This window comes from Hyperolius riggenbachi, chromosome 3 (assembly GCF_040937935.1).
Source record: "Hyperolius riggenbachi isolate aHypRig1 chromosome 3, aHypRig1.pri, whole genome shotgun sequence".
Lineage (NCBI taxonomy): Eukaryota > Metazoa > Chordata > Amphibia > Anura > Hyperoliidae > Hyperolius > Hyperolius riggenbachi.
Window position 1 is genome coordinate 277,952,445 of NC_090648.1, and position 25,927 is coordinate 277,978,371.

At 43.0% G+C, this 25,927-nt stretch overlaps 1 protein-coding gene across 3 annotated transcripts in view; it reads left to right on the forward strand.

Moving 5' to 3' along the window:
- The first annotated feature begins 162 nt into the window (after nucleotides 1-162).
- Nucleotides 163-25,927, forward strand: part of ZNF800 (zinc finger protein 800) — a 31,591-nt gene continuing 5,826 nt past the window's right edge. Inside the window, exons 1-4 of one of the 3 annotated variants that reach the window (XM_068272702.1) lie at nucleotides 163-530; nucleotides 14,200-14,297; nucleotides 14,435-14,543; nucleotides 19,080-19,175. In XM_068272702.1, the coding sequence (XP_068128803.1) occupies nucleotides 14,247-14,297; nucleotides 14,435-14,543; nucleotides 19,080-19,175 (256 nt within the window). In that variant the 5' untranslated portion in view covers nucleotides 163-530; nucleotides 14,200-14,246. The remainder of the gene's footprint in view (nucleotides 531-14,199; nucleotides 14,298-14,434; nucleotides 14,544-19,079; nucleotides 19,176-25,927) is intronic. The other 2 variants (XM_068272704.1, XM_068272703.1) reach the window with 2 other exon arrangements.

The following is a 25,927-nucleotide window of genomic DNA, read 5'->3' on the forward strand; positions in this document are numbered from 1 at the left end:
TTCAGCAATGACTGCTACAACTCAGCAGCAGAACTGAGCACTTTGCTAGTCTCTTTGGCGACAGGGCATTGATGCTGCTCTCGATATGATGTGAGCATGTGCTACAACAAAGAGCAGGACGCGTCCCTGGGTGGCAGCAGGTAGCTGAAGTGACTGGCTGTAGCGCAGCTCAGCCTTGGCTGTCACCTCTGTTTACAACTCGCCATAATAAGGGCCTACGTGCTGCTCTGCGCGCTCTCCGCCATTCAGGACTAGTACGGGCACATTTCACAGTCCTCGCATCACACGGGCTCCGTGATATTTTTAACATTTTAAGCCGGAGTCCAAAGGCCCCCGCCTGCGGTCCCCTGCCCGGGCGCCGCTTGATGACGCGCTGTCTCCTCCTCCTCCCGCGGCTGCCTTGGGCTGAATAATCGGGCAGGCTGGCTGGCTGGCGGGGCGTTGCGCACGGTGAGAGCGCGCCGTTCGGTGGCTGTGTTGGTTGCGCTCTGGTGTGAGCCATGTTCCGGAGCGTCCGCGCCGAGCCTGAGGTAATCTCCCTCCCCTCATGACAGCGCTGTGATGCTGCAGTGTGCTGCCTAGGCTGCCCAAAGCTGCTTCCTGCGCCTGATGCGCTCTGGCGCGCTCGCCCTGTCTGGCCTTCAGGGGGTGACCCGTCTCTGTGCTGTACCCCAATGCTGAGCACGGCTTCCCTCCCGCCTGCACTGCCTGGTTCCTACACTGGCCGGCTAGCTGTGTGTATGGGGACAAGGAGCGCTCTGCCTGAGAGGATGGCACCACTGGGGATCCCTAGTAGCCGGTGCCACTTGTCACGCACGGGAGAAGGGGGAGGAGGCGGGCTGCCGTGGCCTGGCACACGTCTATGTGCCTGTCTGTAGAGGAAGCTGAAGCATGGAGAGTCCAGTGGATGGGCTCCTATGTGCGGACTGCTATGTGTGGCTGCGGGCCGTGCCAGAGTTGTGTGCGCAATGCTTGGAGCTGCCGTGCTGGCTGTCAGGAGCGCAGCATGAGCTGGACACACTGCTCACTGACAGTAGCCTGCTGTGCTCCATCCAGAGCTGCCCCTCAGTCACGTCACAGCAGTCCTTTCCCAAAGACCTTTTTATTGCGTTAATTACCCAGGTGACACCTTCAGCATAAACTTTTTAAACCTAGATTGCAACAATGCAGTCAATTGTGCTTCCAGACCTACTACATATGGGGCAAAAGTATTATAGGCATGAAGTATCAGGCCACTCAAAACGTTTTTTTTAGTTCTGGGTGGACTCTTTGAAAGTAAACCAGAGATCTAAAAATATCAATAATTGATACTTACCCAGGGCTTCCTCCAGGTCCATAAACTCCTCTGAGTCCCTCGTATACTCTTGCGGTCTGCCGTTCAGCTGCAATCAGCCCCGGTAACTGGCTCAGTCACGTCAGTTTGGGTCTACTGCGCATGCACGTGAGGTCCGTGCATGCGCAGTAGACCCGGACTGACACGATTGAGCCTGTTACCAGGGCTGATCACGGCTACACGGCAGACTACGGATGGATGTCGAGGGACTCAGATGTGTTTATGGACCTGGAGGAAGCCCTGGGTAAGTATCAATTTTTGTTATTTTTAGATCTCTGGTATGTTTTTAGGCCTTTACACAGAAATTGACAGTAAAAGGCCATACCCATTTTAAAATGCCAGGTAAAGGCCACATAAAGTGTTAAAATTCGGTTGGATGTATGTAGGTGTCAGGCCTCTTGCACACTACATGCAATTCTGTTTTTTTTTTTTCTTTTTTTAATAAGAATCGATTTTTGACTCAGATTAAACAGTACGGCATACTGGTATGTTTGGTTTTTTTTTTTGTTTTTTTTTGTTTTTTTTTTATTGCAATCAAAAATCGTATCGTATGAAAAATCGGAATTGCATGTAGTCAGCTCTGCCTGTTCAGTAAGCTGCACCTATTCAGTAAGGCGTTTCTTGGGCAAGTCTCCCTAATGCTGGATACACACGTTGCGTTTCCGCGTTCGATGCGGCATTCGATTCGCGTCGATTCGATTATTTCCGAGCGCATTTCGATTATTTTTAGGTCGAATGCCATGTAAAGTATGGCAAATCGACCTAACGATCCATCGACCTGCGAATCGGACATGTTGGAAATAATCGAATCGACGCGAATCGAACGCCGCATCGACGCGGAAACGCAACGTGTGTATCCAGCATTACACTGCTACTGCCTACTGAGTGCGCTCTAGTGGCTGCCTCGCAAGCGCTTTGAGTCTGACAGGAGAAAGGCGCTATACAAATACTGCAATTATTATTAGTAATTATTATTAGTGTGCAATAGGCCTCAAATCAGTCATAACACCTGAAAAACAAGGGGTTAGAAGGGGTGTAGTAAATGGTGGGCGAAACACTTCATAAAGTCTCTCAAATCTTTCCACTCTATTCAGCTAAATTGTTTGCTGTTATATGTACTATTTGCTCATTGTTGCTTCCCAGCCACTGCATGCAACGTTTACTTGGAAGTAGTGACTTAAAGGGAACCTAAAGTGAATCTTAAAAAAAATAAATAAAAAAAGTGTCACTTACATGGGACTCTACTAGGCCCCTGCAGCTGCCCTGTGCCGTCACGGAACAATTCTCCGGTCCTGCTGGTGTGCGCCCTTGATCATGTTCCTGCTGCTGGGAGAGTCCTGCGCATGCCTACGGTGGGATTGAGGATGCGCATGGCCAGGGACTTAGCCACTGCGGGGGACTGGAGGATCGTTCCATGACAGCGTGGGCATAGGGCAGCTGCAGGGGGCTTATAGAGTAGGTAGGTAAGTGAAACTTTAGGTAAGGTTCACTTTAGGTTCCTAGTTTGAATCATTATTTTATATGCTGGCTTATTGGTGTCAATGATTGTATGTGAGTGGTCGTAAGGCGTTAACTCATGATGCTTACATTTTAGTAAACCATCTCTGTAAGCTGGGCCTTAAAGAGACACTGAAGCGAAAAAAATATATGATATAATGAATTGGTTGTGTACTATGAATAATTACTAGAAGATTAGCAGCAAAGAAAATATTCTCATATTTTTATTTTCAGGTATATAGTGTTTTTTCTAACATTGCATCACTCTATAATATGTCCAGATTACACAACACTCAGCATTCAAAATGAGTCTTTCAGAGCAGTCTGTGAAGTAATAAACTCTCCTCTGCTAGAGGAAAAGTAAACAGTTCAATTACAGTTGAGATAATAAAAGTCAGATAACAGCCCTCTCCATGACCAAGTTGGTCGGAGAGCTTAATAGCTTTTTTGCATAGAGATAACAACTGGAGTTTCTCAACTCTTCCTGCACTGGAAACAATTAGACTGATGTATCTGATCTTAATGTTTTTTTTCTTAGCTGTACTACACATACAAATCATAATATCATCATTTTTTTTTCGCTTCAGTGTCTCTTTAAAACATAGCTCTGCTCTCCCTTGCAAAAATGTGTGTGCATTTGTATATTTTTGCATCTGCAACTATATGGCATTGACAATTGACATCTTCCACAACTCTTTTCCTGAGCACCTAATCATATCACTAATGCTGGGTACACACGATGAGATTTCCCGTTCGATTTGCGGATCGATTCGATTAAATCAAACATGCTCGATTGGATTTCGATCGTTTTTTTCATGATAGGTATGCAAAATCGACGGAAAAAACGATCGAAATCCAATCGAACATGTTTGATTTAATCGAATCGATCCGCAAATCGAACGGGAAATCTCATCGTGTGTACCCAGCATAAGGCCTCATACATTCTCATGACTGCTCTCCCTGAGATTGGGACTTGATTTCAAGTAACCATTCACAGTCTAGTGTCTACATTCATATGACCATGCGGCACAGTGCGCCAACATGGTAATCTGCATTGTGCCGCCCTTCGCTGTCTCTTGCCCAGTGATGTACTCCCTGCTTGACGGTATGTCACTGGGATTTGCATCATTCCGCACAATGCTTGCAGCACCGCTGCCAACAAATTTTAAAATTGCAGTGTTCTCCATTGACTGCTGTGTCGCCACGGAAGTCCGACGGTAACGTACAGTGTGTGTGTGTGTACTGGGCCCCAGTACACTTACACTTAAAAGGGTAATGCAAAGAAAGTGTCTAAGTGTAAAAGGGGCCTCAAGGTGTGACTTCAGATAGGCAGGATAAGTAGAATGCACTTATTAGTTTGGTCTGATGTCCCTAGAGATTGAGTATACCAGATTTTGAAGCAACATTGGGGTTGCTTGCTCCTATACAGACGCTAGATTCTTGGCTGAGGTGGTTTTTAACGTCCATATTGGCTTGGTTTTATTCTAGAGTGTGTACTTGGGCTTAACTGTCCTTCAGAAGAGCTCACACTGGTTACACTGGTGTCCTCTGCAGGGCTGTGGAGTCGGAGTCGTGGAGTCGGAGTCGTGGAGTCGGAGTCGTGGAGTCGGGCAATTTTGGGTGCCTGGAGTCGGAGTCGGGAAAAAATGCACCGACTCCGACTCCTAATGAATTTGTAACTGTAATTAAAATAGAAAATATGATAAAATGTTCTATTTCTCAGATAATAGTCATTAAAAATAATGTATATATACAGTATATATACAGTAATAGCTGTGCTTAGTACACAAAAATGAAATAAACCAGTCAAAATTAGTTACTTGTGCTGCTTCAATAAAGCAGTCCCCGTATTTTTAAGGTCAGATATACATATCTGATTGTGACTGTATATATGATGTGTACACAGGAATCTCTTATATATACTAAATAACATCTATGCTGTAAGAATAAAGCCTGATGTGTAGCTGTGTCACTAATAGAGATGGTCAACGAGATGGAAATAATTCTGCATTGATGCTGATTTATGCAAATGTATGCACTCCCTTTGCTGATGAAATCAAATAATGTGATATGTTATTAAAATTTGGTTTGGTGACTACAAATTAAAGGGTAACTGAAACGGATGAAAAGTAAAGTTTTATACATACCTGGGGCTTCCTCCAGCCCCCTTCAGGCTAATCAGTCCCTCGCTGTCCTCCACCACCCGGATCTTCTGCTATGAGTCCTGGTAATTCAGCCAGTCAGCGCTGTCCGGCCGCATGCCGCTCCCACAGCCAGGAACATTCTGCACCTGCACAATAGTGCTGCACAGGTGTAGTATGCTCCTGGCGGCGGAGTGTGTGCATGCGCACTACGCCTGACTGGCTCAAGTACCTGGACTCATAGCAGAAAATCCAGGTGGTGGAGGAGGACATACAGGGACTGATTATCCTGAAGGCGGCTGGAGGAAGCCCCAGGTATGTATAAAACTTTAATTTCATCTGTCTCAGGTTTACTTTGTTACACAGTAGTACTATACTCTACATATGCACTCCCCACAGAGCTGCAGGAATCCACTGAGAATGCTGTCCACATTGAACACAGAGGTGTTGTCTGTTTACAATCTCCTGATTCCCCTGCAGAGTACCTGCACATCATTGTTACATGTACCCACACTTACATTGCCTAGGGCCTGATAGATGTTCTTTGTTCCGGTTTGTACCTTTTACAAGTACTCTTACCAAGGACTAGTTTTAGTCTAAAGGGAATAAATATAGTAGTCTACATATCCTTCTCACTTCAGTTGTCTTGTAAAATTCCTAAGCGTTGGCAGTTAAGAGACGAATTTCATGTTACATACTTTTAATCAACAAAATTGTAATATGCAAATTAGAGGAGTCGGAGTCGTGGAGTCGGAGGAATCCTAAACTGAGGAGTCGGAGTCGGTGGATTTTTGGACCGACTCCACAGCCCTGGTCCTCTGACGTGACTTAAAGTAAACTAGAGACCAATAAAAAAAAAAAAAAGTTTTATACATATCTGGGGCTTTCACCAGCCCCATGCGCACGGATCACACTCACGCCACCGTCCTCTGCTGCCTGCAGCTCTGGTATCGGGTCCCGTTAGTTCTGCCAGTCACAGCCGGTCTGCGCAAGAGAAGTGCGCCCTCTACGTATCTCTCCGGCGGCCTTGGCCAGGTGTCATCTAGGTTGTGCACCTAGCTTAAAGGAAACCCGAGGTATATGGAAGCTGCCATATTTAGTTTCTTTAAAAGTGAACCTTAAGTGATCAAAAGAAATTGAGTTTTATTCACCTGGGGCTTACTTCAGCCCCCTGCAGCTGATCGGTGCCCACGACGAGTCGCTCTGATGCTCCGGGTCCCACTGGCGGCCACTTCCGGTTTCGCCGTCAGGCTGGGGAACGCGGCTGATACTACGCGTTCCCAGCCTAAATAGTACCCCTATGCGGCCATATGGCCGCATAGGGGTGCTATCTTGGCTGGGAATGCGTAGTATCAGCCGCGTTCCCCAGCCTGACGGGTCCTGATGGCGAAACTGGAAGTGGGTGCCAGCGGGACCCGGAGCATCAGAGCGACTCGTCGTGGGCACCGATCAGCTGCAGGGGGCTGAGGTAAGCCCCAGGTGAGTAAAACTCAATTTCTTTTAATCACTTAAAGAGACTCTGTAACAAATTTTTCAGCCTTAGTTCTTCTATCCTATAAGTTCCTATGCCTGTTCTAATCTGCTCTGGCTTACTGCAGTCTTTCCTAACTGCACTGTCTCTGTAATAAATCAATGTATCTTTCCTCTGTCCTGTTTGTCGGGCTAAAGCTTGATTGTGTGGAATGTGCAGGGCTGCTTGTGATTGGTAGAAGCGATACACACCCTCTGCAGGCCCCCTGCATACTCTGAATGACTCACACACTATGCTTAGCTGAGCCTATTAGAAGCTGGTTAGTTTGTTTGTAAACACTGCCTAAAACTGTTAATTACAAGCCAGGATTGCAGCAGAGAGTGGCAGAAACAGCACAGAGGGGCACAGGAGAAAATAATGAATAGAATGGTATGCTTTTTATTGTAAGAATATTAGAGTACAGATTCTCTTTAAGGTTCACTTTAAACAAAACTAGTTGCCTGGCAGTCCTCCTTCTGATCCTGTGTCTCGAATACTTTAGAGCCAAAGACAGTGAATAAGCATGCAGCAGATCCGGTACTCTGACTTGGCTGGCTCAGGTTTTACTGTATTAGCCATATGCTTGTTTCAGGATTTTGTCTCGGACTACTTATGCCAGAAGATCAGCAAGGCTGCCAGGCAACTGGCACTGTTTATGAGGAAATGAATATGGCAGCCTCCATATCGTTCTCACCTCTGGTTCCCTTTAAAGCTAGTTTAAAGTGGGGAACCAGTTAACATATGAGGATGAAACCAGAGTGCCTGATGGAAATAGGTCTGTGGAGTCGGTCCAAAAATCTTTGCAGGGGTGTGGAGTAGGTACAAAAAGCAAAAATTGCTCTGACTCCTCAGCCTTTGATGGAAACCCACACAAACATCGGGAGAACATACAGACTCCATGCAGATAGTAATCTAGCCTAGATGCCAACCTGGATGCGCCGCAGTGTTGTGGTGCGGCGCAACCTAACATACTGCATGCAGTGTGTTATCGCAAACCGCATGCGTTAACATTGAAGCATACTTTTCATTGACTATGTTTCAGTTTATGCAACGCAACATGTGTATAATGTGTGGCTCCACATTCCTATTCCTGTTCCATTGTAAACCTAGCTAATAAGGGATGAAGGCTCTGCTCAACATGCAGTGTTCTCCCCAGGCTCTTTTAGCCAGGTGCTTTACCCGGCTAATTTTGGTGAGCACCCGGCTGTCATTTGCTTGCCCCAGCATTCTCCTCCTATGTTGTAAGCAGAGTTGCGCTGGCTCTGCACTCCCTGTCACACCCCACCTGGCTACTTTTTCATGCCACCCGACAGGAAAAAGAGTCTGGGGAGAACACTTGACGTTGCAGGCTCATTCACAGAATGATGTACAATCATGTTACATTTCTTGAAATTGGGATAATTTCTCATTTCTGCTTCCTGTCTAGGCAAAAACAGGAAGAAAAGAGAAATGTCCAACTAAAAACTTTGAAATCACTTGCATGATCCTTTGTGGAGAATTTCTGTTGAGTAAATTGACCATAATCTGTGACACGTCTGCTGTTTTCTATGTTGGCCTAACCATTGCATAGTGATCTTTGCAACCAGTGACATTGTATATCAGCTATTTTACACTGTCTGTATATTGCTGTAAATTGCTGTATATTGCTGTACACATGTTCTTATGATCCAATCTCATCAGTGGTACTAAATAGTTACTTGGAAAGCAAAGTTGATTATTTGAAAAAGCTTTCAAATAAGCTTTCAAACTTTGTCTCGTCTCTTGTACACAATACCCAAACTGTTTACCATCACCAGGATTTTTCTGCTAAACAGTAAGGGCCCGTTCACACTGCACGCGTTTCCAGCCGCGTTTTGGAAACGCGTGCAGGTGGCCAAAACGCACGACATCAGACATTGCATAGAGTGCAATGTCTGATGTTCACACAGCATGCGTTCCGGACCTATGCGGTCCGGGAACGCATGCTGCACGCAGATTTTACAAAAACGCGCGGCTGTCCCATTCACTTTTCAGTGATGGGATCAGCCACGCAACGCATACGAACGCGGACATGCGTGCGTTCGTACGCGTTGCGGTCCGCATGCGTTGCGGTCCGCATTTTGTAGTCTGAACGGGCCCTAACAAGTTGTGCCCTCAATAAGCTTGCATTTTCTGGGGGCCAAACTTTCTGCTGGCGTGTTTGTGTGTTTAAAGTGTACCTGTATGGGAAAAAGTGCCCATGGCAGAAACGTTAGAAGATGGAATAAATCAGAGGTTTCTCCCATTCCTTTTGAGCTAGTCTTTCCAGCACTGAGACTCTCCCTGAACCTTTGTAACAGGGGCTTGTTGAAGAGGTTTGCGTTGCCATGCACCCGGCCTTGTACAAGCACGGCTGCACTGCGCAGGTGCAAGACATCCTGCACAGTAGCACAGAGTCACTCGTGTACGCCTTTTTCTACAGTGCATAAGCGTCTGCGTGCAGGTGCAGGCCAACAGTGTGCCTGCACATTGAGGCCGCGCTTGTTCACAGCAGGGCTGTGGAGTCGGAGTCGTGGAGTCGGGCAATTTTGGGTGCCTGGAGTCGGGAAAAAATGCACCGACTCCTAATGAATTTGTTACTGTAATTAAAATAGAAAATATGATAATGTTCTATTTCTCGGATAATGGTCATTAAAAATAATGTATATATACAGTATATATGCAGTAATAGCGGTGCTTAGTCCACAAAAATGAAATAAACAAATCAAAATTAGTTACTTGTGCTGATTCAATAAAGCAGTCCCCATATTTTTAAGGTCAGATATACATATCTGATTGCGACTGTATATATGATGTGTACACAGGAATCTCTTATATATACTAAATAACATCTATGCTGTAAGAATAGAGCCTGATGTGTAGCTGTGTCACTAATAGAGATGGTCAATGAGATGGAAATAATTCTGCACTGATGCTGATTTATGCAAATGTATGCAATCCCTTTGCTGATGAAATCAAATAATTTGATATGTTGTTAAAATTTGGTTTGGTGACTACAAATTAAAGGGTACCTGAGACGGATGAAAAGTAAAGTTTTATACATACCTGGGGCTTCCTTCAGGCTAATCAGTCCCTCGCTGTCCTACACCACCCGGATCTTCTGCTATGAGTCCTGGTAATTCAGCCAGTCAGCGCTGTCCGGCCGCATGCCGCTCCCACAGCCAGGAACATTCTGCACCTGCGCAATAGTGCTGCACAGGTGTAGTATGCTCCTGGCGGCGGAGTGTGTGCATGCGCACTACGCCCGACTGGCTCAAGTACCTGGACTCATAGCAGAAGATCCAGGTGGTGGAGGACGACGACAAGGGACTGATTATCCTGAAGGCGGCTGGAGGAATCCCCAGGTATGTATAAAACTTTTATTTCATCTGTCTCAAGTTTACTTTGTTACACAGTAGTACTATACTCTACATATGCACTCCCCACAGAGCTGCAGGGAATTCGCTGAGAATGTTGTGCACATTGAACACAGAGGTGTTGTCTGTCACCCATAAACCTTGTTCAGATTGTGCATGAAGAATGTGTAATAGAGGAAGAATCTCCTCATTCCCCTGCAGAGTACCTGCACATCATTCTTACATGTACCCACACTTACATTGCCTAGGGCCTGATATGAATGTTCCGGTTTGTACCTTTTTCAAGTACTCTTACCAAGGACCAGTTTTAGTCTAAAGGGAATAAATATAGTAGTCTACATATCCTTCTCACTTCAGTTGTCTTGTAAAATTCCTAAGCGTTGGCAGTTAAGAGACGAATTTCACGTTACATACTTTTAATCAACAAAATTGTAATATGCAAATTAGAGGAGTCGAGGAGTCGGAGTCGGTGGAATCCTAAACTGAGGAGTCGGAGTCGGTGGATTTTTGGACCGACTCCACAGCCCTGGTTCACAGTAGGGATTGCGTCAGTGAACCTTCAAAAGGGTCTCGGGCAGTGGCGGTCTAGAGGAGGACATGGGAAGCTTCTTGATGCCCCTACCAATGTATCCGACATTCCACTCCCCCCCACCACCCCCCCTGAAGTCATAGGTTTGCTTTAACCACTCCACTCCATAGGCTGTTTTGCCCTTCCCACCAACATTTTTTTCACCTTTCAGCCCTTCTTTATTTTATTGGGCAATAACTCTATCGCTACTTATAACACCTAAATGGTCTACGGTATATCTTGTGTTTTTCGCCACAAATTAAGCTTTTTAGGAGTGATATTTGTTTTCAGTAATTACTTTATTTTCTATGCATTTTAAAGGGGAAAAAAACGAGGAAAAAATACTTTATTTCTCAAATTTCAAACCCTATAGTGTTAAAGACAACCGAGGTTACATGAGATAGAGGTGTGTGCACAGTGCCAAGTACAAAAATAACTGTGCACCTTTTTTTTTCTTTCTTTGCCCGAAAGAGTTAAACATCATGTATGTAAGTGACAGTTTCTGTCTGGGTCAGGACCGGTTGGACTGAGTCAGACTATAGCATAACCCTCAATGATAAGTAATTACAGCCATCAAACACTTTCCTGTCAGATGGCTTCTGAGAGCAGGGAAGAGATAAAAATTATTCATAGATTTGAGCTATGGCATACTTTGAGGGACCATTGAGCAGAGACAATGAAACAGTAAAACCTTAAAAACTAAAGTTTAAATATAAAAAAAACCTTTGGGATATCTAAAATAAAAAAGTCATTTTTATGAGAATGGGGATAGATACAATTGTTTCTCTCATCCGTTTGTTTTCACCTCGGATGTTCTTTAACATAACCAAAGCTACAGTAGATAAAACAGACGCAATTTAATTGCTTATCTTTTCTGGCTATTACAACATTTAACCACTTTACCTCCCTTGCTACGCTTATCTACTCCCCACAAAACTTTACTTGAAGCTCAGGGGAGTAGATAGGCGTACTTGTGGTAAACAGTGTGCTGTATGCCCAATAAGCTATCTGATTATGTATATAGGGTATCATTTTGGGTATCATTAGGGTATCATTCACCGTGACAAGTGAGAGAATAGATTTTGTGTTGTTTGACAACTGAGGGATAAGTCATGTGATTTTTTTTTTTTTTTACCGGAAAACTGAATGAAAAGCAATAAAACTATTATTTTCATGTACTCTATACCCCTAAATAAATACTTGTAAAAAAAAAAAAAAAAAAAAAAGTGACAGCATTGAAAAGAGAATACACAGTTACCCTAGGGACTTAGCTTTTAAAATATGTATGCCATGAGAGTGTATTACTGTTAATCATGAAGATAAGGGCTTTTAATTACTGATAGAGTACAATGAGAAAACAAAAAACACAAACCAGAAACTAATATATTATCGTCATACATTGTACTAGGAACATTATTTAAATGTTGAGATAACCAGGACACATTAGCAAATACAATGTGTGGGTTTTACCTATGGTAACATTGTTTATTTGAAAACTATAGTGCATGGAAATGGAGAAACAGTGTATTCTTTTTTTTTTTTTTTTTTTTTTCTTCTCATTTTTCCCATTAAAATGCACAGATAATAGCATAATTACTAAAAGCAAATATCACCCTCACAAAGCATAATTTGTGGCAAAAAAAACAAGATATAGATCATTTACATCTGATGAGTAGCAATAAAGTTATTGGTGAATGAATGGGAGGAGCGCTGAAATGTGAAAATTGCTCTGTTTTTTAAGCAAAAAACCCTGTGGTGCTGAAGTGGTTAATTTATGGTCCTAGTGCAATGTGTGGTGACAATACATTATTTGGAAATAAAGGTGTATTTTTTAGGTTTTGTGGTTTTTTTTTTTCATTGTACAAGCCCTTATTTGCTAAAATAACAGTAATATACCTTCATGACATACATATTAAAAAAGAGTCCCAAAGGTAACTATATGTTGTTTCTGTTTTTTTTACAATTTTGTGTGTGTGTGTGTGTGTGTGTGTGTGTGTGTAGGTTAATTTATTTTTATTTATTTTAACTAGTGTAAAGTGTGTGTGCGTGTGTATATTTCTAATCAAAGGACACGGAGTATTTGTTTGCCAGGGCATAAATTTCAGCTCACCGCCGCATGTTCTTGCCGCATCGCTCTCTGCAGCTCACTTGCACTGCTGTCTCTATCACGGCAGAGCTCTTTGAGAAGGTCAGAAGCCAATTTTATTGACTCCTGACCCTGTCTATCAATGTAAGCAACTCCCATTGGCTTACATTGATAGACAAGGTCTGAAACCAATGAAGGCGGCTCCTGACCTGCTCACAGGAACTCTGCCGTCATAGAGACGACAGAGTGGGTGGCCTGAGGTTCCGGACGTGCTTTTTTTTTTTTTTATTTTTTTTTTTATTTTTTATTCCGCTGTTTATGGTACCAGCAGAGTCCGATGTTACTTTAATGGTAAAAGAGTACCAGCCTTTTTAATGAAAATGTAATTACTCACTGTAATGTATTATACAGATAACCACTTGGTCATCTAAATCTAAAAATTGGCAAATACATTGTTTTAAAGAGAATCTGTATTGTTAAAATCACACAAAATTAAACATACCAGTGCGTTAGGGGACATCTTCTATTACCCTCTGTCACAATTTTGCCACTCCCCGCCGCATTTAAAGTGGTTAAAAACAGTTTTAAAAAGTTTGTTTATAAACAAACAAAATGGCCACCAAAACAGGAAGTAGGTTGATGTACAGTATGCCCACACATAGAAAATACATCCATACACAAGCAGGCTGTATACAGCATTCCTTTTGAATCTCAAGAGATCATTTGTGTGTTTCTTTCCCCCTGTATCTCTCATGCACTGAAGTTTCAGGCTGCTCTTTTCTTCCTGTAAACAGCTTTGCCCTTGTCTGTAATTCCTCACTATGTGAAAGCCCAGCCAGCTCAGAGGACGATTTATCCAGCTTGTAAAAGATAAGAGAGAAGAGAGAAGCTGCTCTAATCTAAATAACACACAGCAGTGTGCAGAGAGGGGCCAGGAGGGGGGAGATGCATCACAGAACCACAACACTGAAGAACTTGGCAGCCTTCCAGACACAGGCTGACAAGTCTGACAAGTGAGAGATAAGTTGATTTATTACAGAGACTGTGATAGTACAAAGTGCTGCAGTAAGCCAGAACACATTAGAATAGCTTTTGGAACTTGTAGGATGATAAAAAACAGGATGCAATTTTTGTTACGGAGTCTCTTTAAGAAGGCAGACTTGTACTTGCCTATATTTGAAGGTGTTTTTTCTTTATGATGTAGATAAATGTATAACATCACTACTAACCAAAGCGATGCACTGTGGGAGTAACTATGTAGACTGTATAAAAGTTTTTGCCCCCTTTATCCTGGTTTGACTGGTACAGTTTTGTAAACAGGAAAGATCATTTCTTTTCTGTTACAGTAAATTAAATTGAAATATTCAATTTGAACAGGACCTTCTCCAGACCTGGGAACCATATATACCTTGGCCCTATTTTCCTATGGAGTTCTGTTTCTACACAGAAGTAAAACTATACCTTTCCTGCACAAAGTTTACCAGACAAATCGGCAAACTTCCAAACACAGGATTTTCATATGTGACATTTGTTTCCTCAAAATTTCTGTCCTATACTAAAACATAATTAATTTAACATGTATGACCTATTCCTTTTTATGGCTAACCTGAATTCACTGGAGCATTTCTTGCAGTAAGGTCATAGCAAGTTGTTTCTTGGTTACTGCATAAAATATACTTTTCTCTTACAGTCTGTCGCATCAAGTGTAATAATTCTGCCCTTGCCTTAAATTAAACCATGGAAAAAAATAGCATTACGCCTCGGAAGATGCACTATTTGCGCAGTAAGGTATTCCACAGATTTATCTTTGTTTTGACTACATCCATGCATGTGACTTCAAAACGCATGTGTATTTGAGTTGTGCACTGTGCTGTGGTAAGAACACCTATAATGGTTACCTTGTAATTCAGTGTTTAATTTTATAGCAGAGAAGACCTGAAATGGACATAGAAGAAGAAAGGATAACATCTCACAAAACAGTACGGGACAAGTCTTGTCAAACTGACCCTCACCAACCTGGCTGCCGCAACACAGGTACTCTTTAAAATGTCTGCCCTGAATAGATATTCTAAGGTCCCTGTAATTTACATTAATCTTCTTGTCTTCTCCTGTCATAAATTGTAACTTACGAACGACCTGCCGATATGAACGGCCTGATATGTAGAATTTTATTCTGTGGGAACAAGTGTACCCCCCCTCCCCCTCTACCTTCAAACACACACACACTTTTTTTTATTGTGTATTTTTTTTTTTTTTTTTTCAAAAAGACCTTGTAATATTCAGGGCTGTGGAGTCGAGGAATCAGAGCAAGTTGGAGTCGGATGATTTTTGAATCAAATCCATAATGCGTGGCCTGGCCCCGGTGTGCGTTCCTGCCGTGTTCACATCACTTGGAGTGTTCTGAGCCTGTGCATAGAACGCTCCCTGCGACAGTAGAGCGCCTGGCCGGACTGCGCATGCGCTGACTGGGGGGGGATTTTTTTTTGTGCCAGATGCGGGAGAAGGCGATTGAGGATGATGAGTGAGCAATCAGGCTGGAGGGGGCTGGAGAAAGCCCCAGGTATGTATACATTTTTTAAGGGACCCCATCTCAGGTACATGGTGTTTGCGTTATATAATAGCCAAATGCCACTGCCATAGTAAAGAAACTTACCACAGGTTCTTTCTGGAACAGTGTTTGGACAATTTCTTTCTTTCACCCTCTGCAACATTTTGGCTATATGAGAAAATTGTAAATTCCTGCACTGCTGATAATCATTCTGTGACTTGCCAAGGTAAAGCATGGTGTTATGTTTTAAATATGCCTAAATTATACACCTGCACTACAATCACTACTTGTTTCCATGGCTCGTCAGGATCTCAGACAGCAGAATTAACGGCTTCGTAATCTGGTCTACCCAATCAAAACAGTGTCTCTTTTTAACCTGCTAATTTACTTGGCATTTGGATTTTTGTGTAATATACTGTACACAGGAAATAGAAAAACTGTTTTCTATGAGAAGCAGCCGCTTGTCACATGGTTTTTAGCTGCATATAGACCAACATAGCTATGTTGCTTAACTTAAGTCATACTAAATAGGAAATGTTCACTGGTAAATTATGTACAGGTGGTTTCCTGTTTTCAGTTTCTAGACTTCAGTTTATTAATACAGTACTTATCTTTCAGAAAAAAGGCATCCTCCAGCCAGTATCCTGTATAATGCCCTGAAGATTGTCTTTGAACTGTTAAGGTGGCCACACACCATAAATTAAAAGATCCAATTTTTTACCAATTCGATCATTTTGATCAGTTGTCCAAAAAAAATCAAGAGCTTTTTTTTTTTTCGATCGATTAAAGGGAAGGTTCACGGTCCCTAAAAGAAAAAAATGCTAATCCACTTACCTGGGGCTTCCTCCAGCCCGTGGCAGGCAGGACGTGCCCTCGGCATGGCTCCGCAGGCTCCCGGTCTCCTCCGGTGGCGCACCCAACCAGGCCGGCTGCCAGGTCGAGGTCTTCTGCGCTCCAAAACGCGCCTCACGTGGGCGCGCTGATGTCATCGGACGTCCTCCGGGCTGTACTGAGCCTGCGCAGTACATCCCGGAGGACGTCCGATGACGTCAGCGCGCCCGTGTGCGGTGCATTTTGGAGCGCAGAAGAGCCCGAGGGCACGTCCTGCCTGCCACGGGCTGGAGGAAGCCCCAGGTAAGTGGATTAGCATTTTTTTTTGTTTTAGGAACCGTGAACCTTCCCTTTAAATCCAATCAAATTCCAATTTTTTTTTCTTCCGATTTTTGGAGATTGGACATGTTGGAAATTTTAGATCGACCTTTATCAAGAATTGTATGGTGTGTGTGTGTGATGGATTGTCCATTACTTGGTGTACAGTTGCAATCCAATTTTTTTCTGAGCTTTTAATTATTTTATTCATGATTGGGAAAAATTGAATATGTGTGTGGTACTTTAGTCAGATTTTTGAATTGTTACAATCAGAAAAATTGATTGAGTTGAACAGATATTTAAAAAATTGTATGGTGTGTGGCCACCTTAACTATTTTTTGCAAGCATGCATGCAATATAAAAAAATATTTTTTCTAGGATTTTTTTTCTTTTGAATTTATATAAAATATTGTTTTTATTTTTTACTTTGTTTGCTATTGGCAGTAGTGCTGCCCATAGCTTAATTTTTTTTATTTTTGGGATTTTTTTATATTGAATCCAATACAGATTTTAGAGAGGGTTGCACACTGCTTAGCAATGTGTTCATTGCTTTGTGTTAATTTTTATTTCAATGTACTTACTGATTAAACTATAAAGCAATGCACTCACATGTTATGCTGGTAGTAGACATTGTGTAGGATTCCATTCAGTGTGTAGGATTCACTACCAAAATGTTGCCAAAGCAGACTGCACAATGGTCCACAGCTATGCAGCATATTGCTTACATGTTTTAAATGTGTGAATTAGCTTTAACTACCTAAAGACCATGTCACGCCAATGGGCGTGACTGCGGCAGCAGCCCCAGGACTGCCTAACGCGCGCATCTCCTGCTTGGGAGGCGGAGCTCCACCCCACCTTCAGTCTGTCACTGTTAGACGGCGAAACCGCGTACTGGGGACAGCGCTGTACTGGGGACAGCCGTGTGACATGGCTGTCCCCTCTGTGTGCTTGGAGGTGATTGGCTGTCAGCCTATGACAGCTGCTCACGGGGATTGGCTGGCGGGGGGAGGATAAAAATAATTAAAAAAAAGACACATTTTTATTAAAGAAATAAACCTATAAATATTGATTAAAAAACAAACACACACACACTGGGGGAGCGATCAGACCCCTACCAACAGAGAGCTCTGTTGGTGGGAAGAAAAGGAAGGGGGGGGGGGATCACTTGTGTGCTGTGTCTTGCGGCATTGCAGCTTGGCCTTACAGCTGCAGTGAACAATTCCTTGCGCACACACTACTGCAGTCAACTGCAGTCAAACCACAGTTCCAGAAGTCCTCGGTCTTTTATTCGATCATGCACTGCGCTGCTCCTTAGTAGGGGAAATGGACAGCAATCTTAGCAAGAAGAGGGGAGCGCTTAATGGTGTATTAACTTAAAAACTTTTATTGCGCATAAATAAAAATATATTCACAAGATCAAAGTGAATAATTGCTTATCAGCGGAGTTGCCTTTCCGCTTATCACCCAAGCAGCTACGTCCGACGGACTGAGTCATCGCAACTCAGAGAGAGGTGTAATTCTGGGTTCATCGACCCCGAATTGCTCTTGGGCCCCGCACAGCATAACATTGCTGCTGTGGGGCGTCTTATTTTGGCGCTCTGTGATCAACCTGCTTCAACCATGAGACCTTTCCCCCCCCCCCCCCACCTCCCTTCCTTAGCAAAATTAGCGTTGGGCCCCCTCCTAGGATCCATACCTCCTCAAGTGGCTGGTAAAAGGTAAAACGCGCCCCCCCCCCAACACCCTCTTACCATGCAGAGTAGCGCTGTAGAGCAGTTATATTTTCCTGCTCCAGCACTGCATGGAGTCTCTTTTACTCTTCCCAGCAGCTTCACGTTCTATAAGTCCATATGTCCAGCTTCCGATAACAGGACATGCAATCGAGAACCCAAGGTTTGCAGCACAGATCGTATGGCCGTCAGGAAGACTGGAGTAGACCCAAAGGGGCACTGGAGCAATTAAATAATAAAATGCTTCACTGTGCTACTCTGCAGAAGGGGGAGGAGCACCCCTACCACCCCCATGGTCACTATGCCACTTAGTTTGAGACTATAAATGTTAAATATTATTATGCTATTTATCAAACGATGTTTATCAGATCGATGATGATCATCAGATAGTCAGATCAATCATTTTGAATAGGTCCGAACTGATTTCTGGTCGACTTTGTACAGAAATGATCCTAAAATTGATCAGAAAAACGATCGGACCTGTAGTGACTTATCGATTTGACCTGTCATTCTGATGGGAAATTGCATGGTGTGTACCAGTCTGTTGTTTGAGTCAGACTGTTTGAGATTTTGGCTCCTTAAGTCGTTGAGTTTGACACACTGCTCCATTCACTTTGTTTTGTTTATTGTTGCACAGGTGCATTGCTGCTTATTTTACTGGATGATTTTTTGCATTTCTTCATTTAAAACCTTTTTTTTTTTTTTTTTTTTTTTTGCTTTTGCACTATGTTTTGCATTGAGCACTTTGAATTATGTATCTGAAATTGCACATGCACTTTATATACAGGACCTGGGTTGTAGTCAATAACAGGGTTCACTTGTTGAACCCTCATTGACTCATATCATTAATAGTCCAGTATTCTGGTGACAATTAATGGTAGCAGTCCATTTTATGGGTATTTTTTATAATTTTATGTGATTGATTTTGAATTGTGATCTAACTATGATGACATTGAATAAAGATTGTTATACTTTTTTCCACCCCATGATTGGTGTTATTTACAGGCTTCTGTCCTCTATATATTGCTAATTTGTTGTCCAGCTTATGCACTCTCATCATTGAGTGGGTATGGAATTTTTTTGGGGACACAAAATACCGCTAAATATAGTACAACTTTTTTTTTTTTTTTTTTTTTTATATAGAATCAACAGTGGAGCCTGGAGACCCACCATTATTGCAGCTACCTGTTCAGACCTCCAAATCTGGTATTCTACAAATTATTGAATGTTTTAGATCAGGTAGGTATGATTTGTTGCAACTTTACACTTGCATGTTTTTCTCTGTCTTGGCCTAGTAAAGTCTGTACATATTAACATGATGGAACAGAAATGTTTTCTGATGGTCTGATGGGAATAAATCTCGCTTCAGACCTCATAGTCAGCAGGGGCATGTGTGCCCCTGCTAAAACGCTGCTATCCCGCGGCCAAATGGGGGTCCCTTACTCACCCCCCCCCCCCCCCGAAATCCCCTCCGAGCAGCGCATCCCCTCTTCCGGATTAAGGCAGGGCTAACCGCCGCAGCCCTGCCTCACGCGCGTCTGTCAGCGCGTATCTCCGCCCCTCCCCCGCCCCTCTCAGCCTTCCTTCGCTGAGAGGGGCGGGGGAGAGGCGGCGATGCGCCGCTGATAGCCGGTGCTGAGGCAGGGCTGCAGCCGTTAGCCCTGCCTCAAGAGCAGCAAAATATACGACCAAGTTGGTCGTAGATTTTGCAGGGGGGGGGGGTTGGGGGGTCAGGGACCCTCGTATAGCCGCGGGATACCGGCGTTTTAGCAGGGGCACACATGCCCCTGCTGACTGAGACAAGAAGCGAGATTTATTCTCACTTCAGTGTCTCTTTAAAATGAATACAGTTTGCGTGAAGGTGACAGTGACATGGAGTCTGCCATATTTATTTCCTTTTAAACAATACAAGCTCCCTGGCAGCCATATTCATCTTCTGGCATCAGTAGTGTCTAAGGCCACATACACACATCAGACCATAGTCTTTTGAAAATGAAAGATCACAGACCAATTTTACCCCCTTCCATGTAGTATGAGAGCCATACCTTCACAGTCTTTTCTATGTAGCTGAACTCCCCATCAGAAAAAAATCTTTGCAAGATGCTGCACACACAGATGCTGTACAGACACAAAAGATCAGTATCTGCAAAAGATCTGTTCCTGCCAAAGATCCGTTCCTGCAAATTGCATTCATAGTCCATGAGATCTGCAGATCATCATACACACCTTGTTTAACTGACATTCAACTGCAGATCAGACAATCATCTGCAGATCTGAAAATCCATCCTGGTGGATTTGATCTGCAGATGAATTTCTGTTAAACAAGGTGTGTATGAGATCTGCAGATATAGACTATGAATGCATTTTGCAGGAACGGATCTTTTGCAGGAACAAATCTTTTTTAGATACTGATCTTTTGAATGTCTACAGCATTTTTGTGTGCAGCATCTTGCAAAGATTTCTGTCTGATGGGGGGTTCAGCTCCATAGAAAAGACTGTGTAGGTATGGCTCTCATACTACATGGAAGGGGGTAAAATTGGTCTGTGATCTTTCATTTTCCAAAGACTATAGTCTGATGTGTGTATGAGCCTTAAGTCACCACCCTGAAGCAAGCATGTGGCTAATCCAGTCATTTGAGTCAGAGCGCCTGATCTGCATGTTTTTCGGGGTCTATGCAGAAAGAAGCAACATGCTGTGTGTTAGAAACAACATACAGTACTACCTATAATTATTCATAACCCTGGCAAATTTTTACTTTGTTACTTTTATTCAACCAGCAAGTAATTTTTTGATGTTAAATGACATGGGTGTCTCCCAAAATATAATAAGACGATGTACAAGAGGCATTATTGTGGAAAAAATATTTTCTCGGCTTTTATTTACATTTGTGCAAAAAAGTCCAGTCCAAAATTTTTCATACCCCTCTCAATAATCAATAGAAAAGCCTGTATTGGCTATTAAAGCAATCAGATGCTTCCTATAATTGCAAACCAGCATTTTGCATGTCTCAACGGGTATTTTTGCCCATTCATATTTAGCAATAAGCTCCAGATCTTTCAGGTTGGAGGGTCTTCTTGCCATCACCCTGATCTTTAGCTCCTTCCATAGATTCCCAATTGGATTCAAGTCAGGCCACTCTAAAACGTAACGTTGTTGTCTGCTAACCATTTCTTTACCACTTTTGCTGTGTGTTTTGGGTCATTGTCATGCTGAAATGACCAATGGTGACCAAGGCCAAGTTTCTCCGCAGACTGTCTGTTCTTTTTTCATGGTGCTATTTACTGTGATTAAGTTCCCTGGTCCATTGGCTGCAAAACACCCCCAAAGCATTAGGTTCCCCCTACAAAGCTTAACAGTGGGGATGGTGTTCTTTGGGTTGAAGACTTCAAATTTTTTTGTTTCATCTGACCATAACACAGAAGACCAGAAGTCTTCTTCTTTGTCCAGATGAGCATTTGTAAAGGCCAAGCGAGCTTTTGTGTGCCTTATCTGGAGAAGTGGCTTCTTCCTTGGTCTGCATCTGTGGAACCCAGCCGTGTGCAGTGTCTGTTTGGATTGTCTACCTTGAGACATTGCCACCAGCAGAGCCCATTCAGCAGGATGGCCTTGGTGGTGATCCTTGGACTCTTTTTCACCTCTCTCACTCTCCTCCTGGCCAGCACAGGTGTCACTTTTGGCTTCCGACCACGTCCTCTGAGATTTTCCACAGTGCGGAACAGCTTGTATTTTTTTAATAATACTTTGCACTGTTGCCACTGGAACTTGAAAACCTTTAGAAAAGGCCTTGTAGCCCTTTCCTGACTTGTGAGCAGCCACAATGCGCAGCCACAGGTCCTCACTGAGAGTGCCTTTGTGTTAGCCATGACTGTCCACAAACCAACTGCAGAGAGCTGCTGTTTTTCACCTGTTGAATTGAATAAAACAGCTGTTCCCAATTAGGGTAATTAGGATGCTTTAGAACAGCTTGGGCTATTTGGAATGGTATAGAACTCTGGATTTTCCCACAGACTGTGACAGTTTGTGAAGGATGTGAATAATTTTGGACTGGACACTTTTTGGTCTAATGTAAATAAAAGCTGAGAAATGTTTTTTTTTTTTTTCCACAATAATGCCTCTTGTACATCGTCTTATCTTTTAGGAGACGCCTATGTTATTTTCCATCAAAAAAATACTTGCTGGTTGAATAAAAGTAGCTTTAAGTCAACATTTGCCAGGGGTATGAATAATTATGGGCAGCACTGTAGCTGCGGATCAGGTTTTTCCTTTAAAGAATGGGACCAGGCAGGGGTACCCTCTCTTCCCCCTACTCTTTGCTTTATGCATTGAACCTTTAGCCTTGTTGGTGCATGGTTCCCGCGACATTTCAGGCATTAAGGTTGGCAGAAAGGAATTTAAAGTTGCTATGTTTGCAGACGACACCGTGTTTATTCAGTCTGATCCTAAGGCGTCCCATCCCACCCTTTTCCAATTGTTAGACAGATTTTGTGTCATATCTGGTTTTTAAGTAAAAAAAATCCAGATCAGAAGCTATGGCCTTTGGAATGCCCCCTCTCCAGCAAGAATCCTTGGCCTCATCCTTCCATTTTAAATTGGAGCAGAAGGGGATTAAATTCTTCAGATAATAATATTAGAGAAAGTTTTTTGATCTGCAGTCCTGAGTATTGCTTTCTCCAGCTGCAACACACTTTGTACCATCACCTTAAAGAACAAGCGACACCCATGCTAACCTAGAAATAAAAACCACATATATATGTAGATAAATACTACTTCTACTTACATAACAGATGTATTGTGCTATCCATGTAATGATTCCTGTGAATTTTAAAAAGGAAAAGCAGAAAATCCTATTCTAGGCAGTGGCCATTTTGCCAAGCTAATGCTGACATCATATCCTCCTTGACTCTTGTTTTCCCCCCTCCCTTCTCTTGCTCATTGTGTATTAATTAGCTGCCCTCCTCCCAGAGTCTTCAGGCACCCACTGAGGTGTATACTAGGAACTGCACTGTCTTTTTTTATTTTTTTTATTTACTCCTCCAATCGCGGAGTCACCTCAGCCTTGCTTGTACACACAAGTGAGCAGAGGGTGTTTCTGATAAGCAGCTAGGCAGGGAAATAAATGGAAGAGGAGGAATGTATTATAAATAAAAAGAACTTCCGGCATTTAAATGAATGGCAATGGCTATTAAAGGGCCAGTGCTCCTAAAGTATGTGATAACTCCAAACCATAACAGCAGAAAAAGTTTTGCAAGTTTTGAATGCAGGATTAGCATCTCTATCACTTAATACACTCAGATCAGTTGCTGTTGAAATTAGATTTTTATGGTGACAATACCGCTTTAAGGATGGCCTGGACCTCAGCCCTGCTTCAATTGAGTCGGTGTTCTACTCTTACAAGCACAGCCCTGGGTTAAGTTCAGTTATGTATAGGGAAATTTGGAATAGCAAAACTAGACTTCTTCTGCTGCAGTAGACAAGTGGGAAGGTTTCTTACTGTGCTGCCTCAAGAAGACTAGGACACTATGTGCTTGAGCTTGGCTAAAGGGCAACTGAAGTGAGAGAGGTATTTGGAGGCTGCCGGCTTTGCTGCACTCTGGCGGCACTGGCGTAACCATACCAACATGCCATGCCCATTCAGCCTCAGCATTAATCACCACAACCAGGCTCTTCCAGCAGTGTTACTATGGACCACACAAATGTCCTACACAAAGGGGGGGGACACTGCCCAGCTGGGGAGGTAGAAGCTGGAGTATTAGACCAGACTAGTGCCTGATCTGACTGGTTCTTCACAAACGGCGCTGTGCACACTTCTTTGCTATGCTGAGCAGAGGACAGAGACAGGAAGAAATTCTTTCCACTCCCTCCTCCTTCCTCCTGCAAAGTGCGCAAGTCTGAAGGACTGGATGAGAAAAGATGTGGAGCTGCAGAGAGATGGCAGCATGGGGGAGATAGTGAGTGCTGCTAGGAGGAGATTTGTGTGTAAGATTCTGCAAATGTGTACTTTGTGTGAATATATGTACATCGCATGTGTGCAAAGTCCCCTTGTTTCATGTGCATTTGTGTGTAAAGGTATGTATGTAATGCATGATGCTCCTGTGTGTAGTGTCTGTATGTAATGCATGATGCTTTTGTGTGTGTGTGTGTGTGTGTGTGTGTGTGTGTGTGTGTGTGTGTGTGTGTGTGTGTGTGTGTAAAATATATTCTGATATTGTGTGTATTTGATTATGACAGTCATAAGGGAGATTGAGGTTACATAGTTATTTACATAGTTATTTTGGTTGAAAAAAGACATACGTCCATCGAGTTCAACCAGTATAAAGCACAACACCAGCCTGCTCCCTCACATATCCCTGTTGTTCCAGAGGAAGGCGAAAACACCCTTACAAGGCATGGTCCAACTAGCCCCTAAAGGGAAAAATTCCTTCCCGACTCCAGATGGCAATCAGATAAAATCCCTGGATCAACATCATTAGGCATTACCTAGTAATTGTAGCCATGGATGTCTTTCAACGCAAGGAAAGCATCTAAGCCCCCTTTAAATGCAGGTATAGAGTTTGCCATAACGACTTCCTGTGGCAATGCATTCCACATCTTAATCACTCTTACTGTAAAGAACCCTTTCCTAAATAAATGACTAAAACGTTTTTCCTCCATGCGCAGATCATGTCCTCTAGTCCTTTGAGAAGGCCTAGGGACAAAAAGCTCATCCGCCAAGCTATTATATTGCCCTCTGATGTATTTATACATGTTAATTAGATCCCCTCTAAGGCGTCTTTTCTCTAGACTAAATAAACCCAGTTTATCTAACCTTTCTTGATAAGTGAGACCTTCCATCCCACGTATCAATTTTGTTGCTCGTCTCTGCACCTGCTCTAAAACTGCAATATCTTTTTTGTAATGTGGTGCCCAGAACTGAATTCCATATTCCAGATGTGGCCTTACTAGAGAGTTAAACAGGGGCAATATTATGCTAGCAACTCGAGTTTTTATTTCCCTTTTAATGCATCCCAAAATTTTGTTAGCTTTAGCTGCAGCTGCTTGCCATTGAGTACGAGTATGGTGCTAGTCCATTAGTACGTCCAAAATGCATGACTTTACATTTGTCAACGTTGAATTTCATCTGCCATGTATGTGCCCATTTAGCCATCCTATCCAGATCCTGTTGCAATATGACACTATCTTCCTGAGAGTTGATGATTCTGCACAATTTTGTATCATCTGCAAAAATAGCAACATTGCTCACTACTGCATCTACTAGGTCATTAATAAATAAATTGAAGAGCACTGGACCCAGAACAGACCCCTGTGGGACCCCACTGCCAACAGTCTCCCATTTTGAGTACGATCCATTGACCACAACTCTTTGTTTTCTGTCCATTAGCCAGTTCCCTATCCATGAACACAGACTCTTCCCCAGTCCTTGCATCCTCAACTTTTGCACCAGACTTTTGTGGGGAACAGTGTCGAAGGCCTTTGCAAAGTCCAAGTATATCACATCTACAGCATTCCCAATATCCATATTAGCATTCACTACCTCATAAAAGCTGAGCATGTTAGTCAAACAGGACCTGTCTTTAGTAAACCCATGTTGATGCTGAGAAATAAGATTATTTTCTACTATGAAGTCATGTATAGTATCTCTTAGTAACCCCTCAAATAGTTTGCATACAACTGATGTTAAGCTTACAGGTCTATAATTTCCTGGATCTGATTTTTTGCCCTTCTTAAATAATGGGAAAACGTGGGCTGTACGCCAATCCACTGGGACTCTGCCAGTTGCAAGAGCGTCACAAAAGATAAGATAAAGGGGTTTAGCTATAACTGAACTTGATTCCCTTAGGACCCGAGGATGCATGCCATCCGGGCCAGGTGCCTTGTCTATTTTTAATTTATTTAGTCAGTCTTGCCTTCACTTCTTCCTGCGTTAAGTATTTAATATTACAGTTAGAAGATTGAGACTCTTCCGCCTCTGTAGTTTGCAACAGTGCTGTTT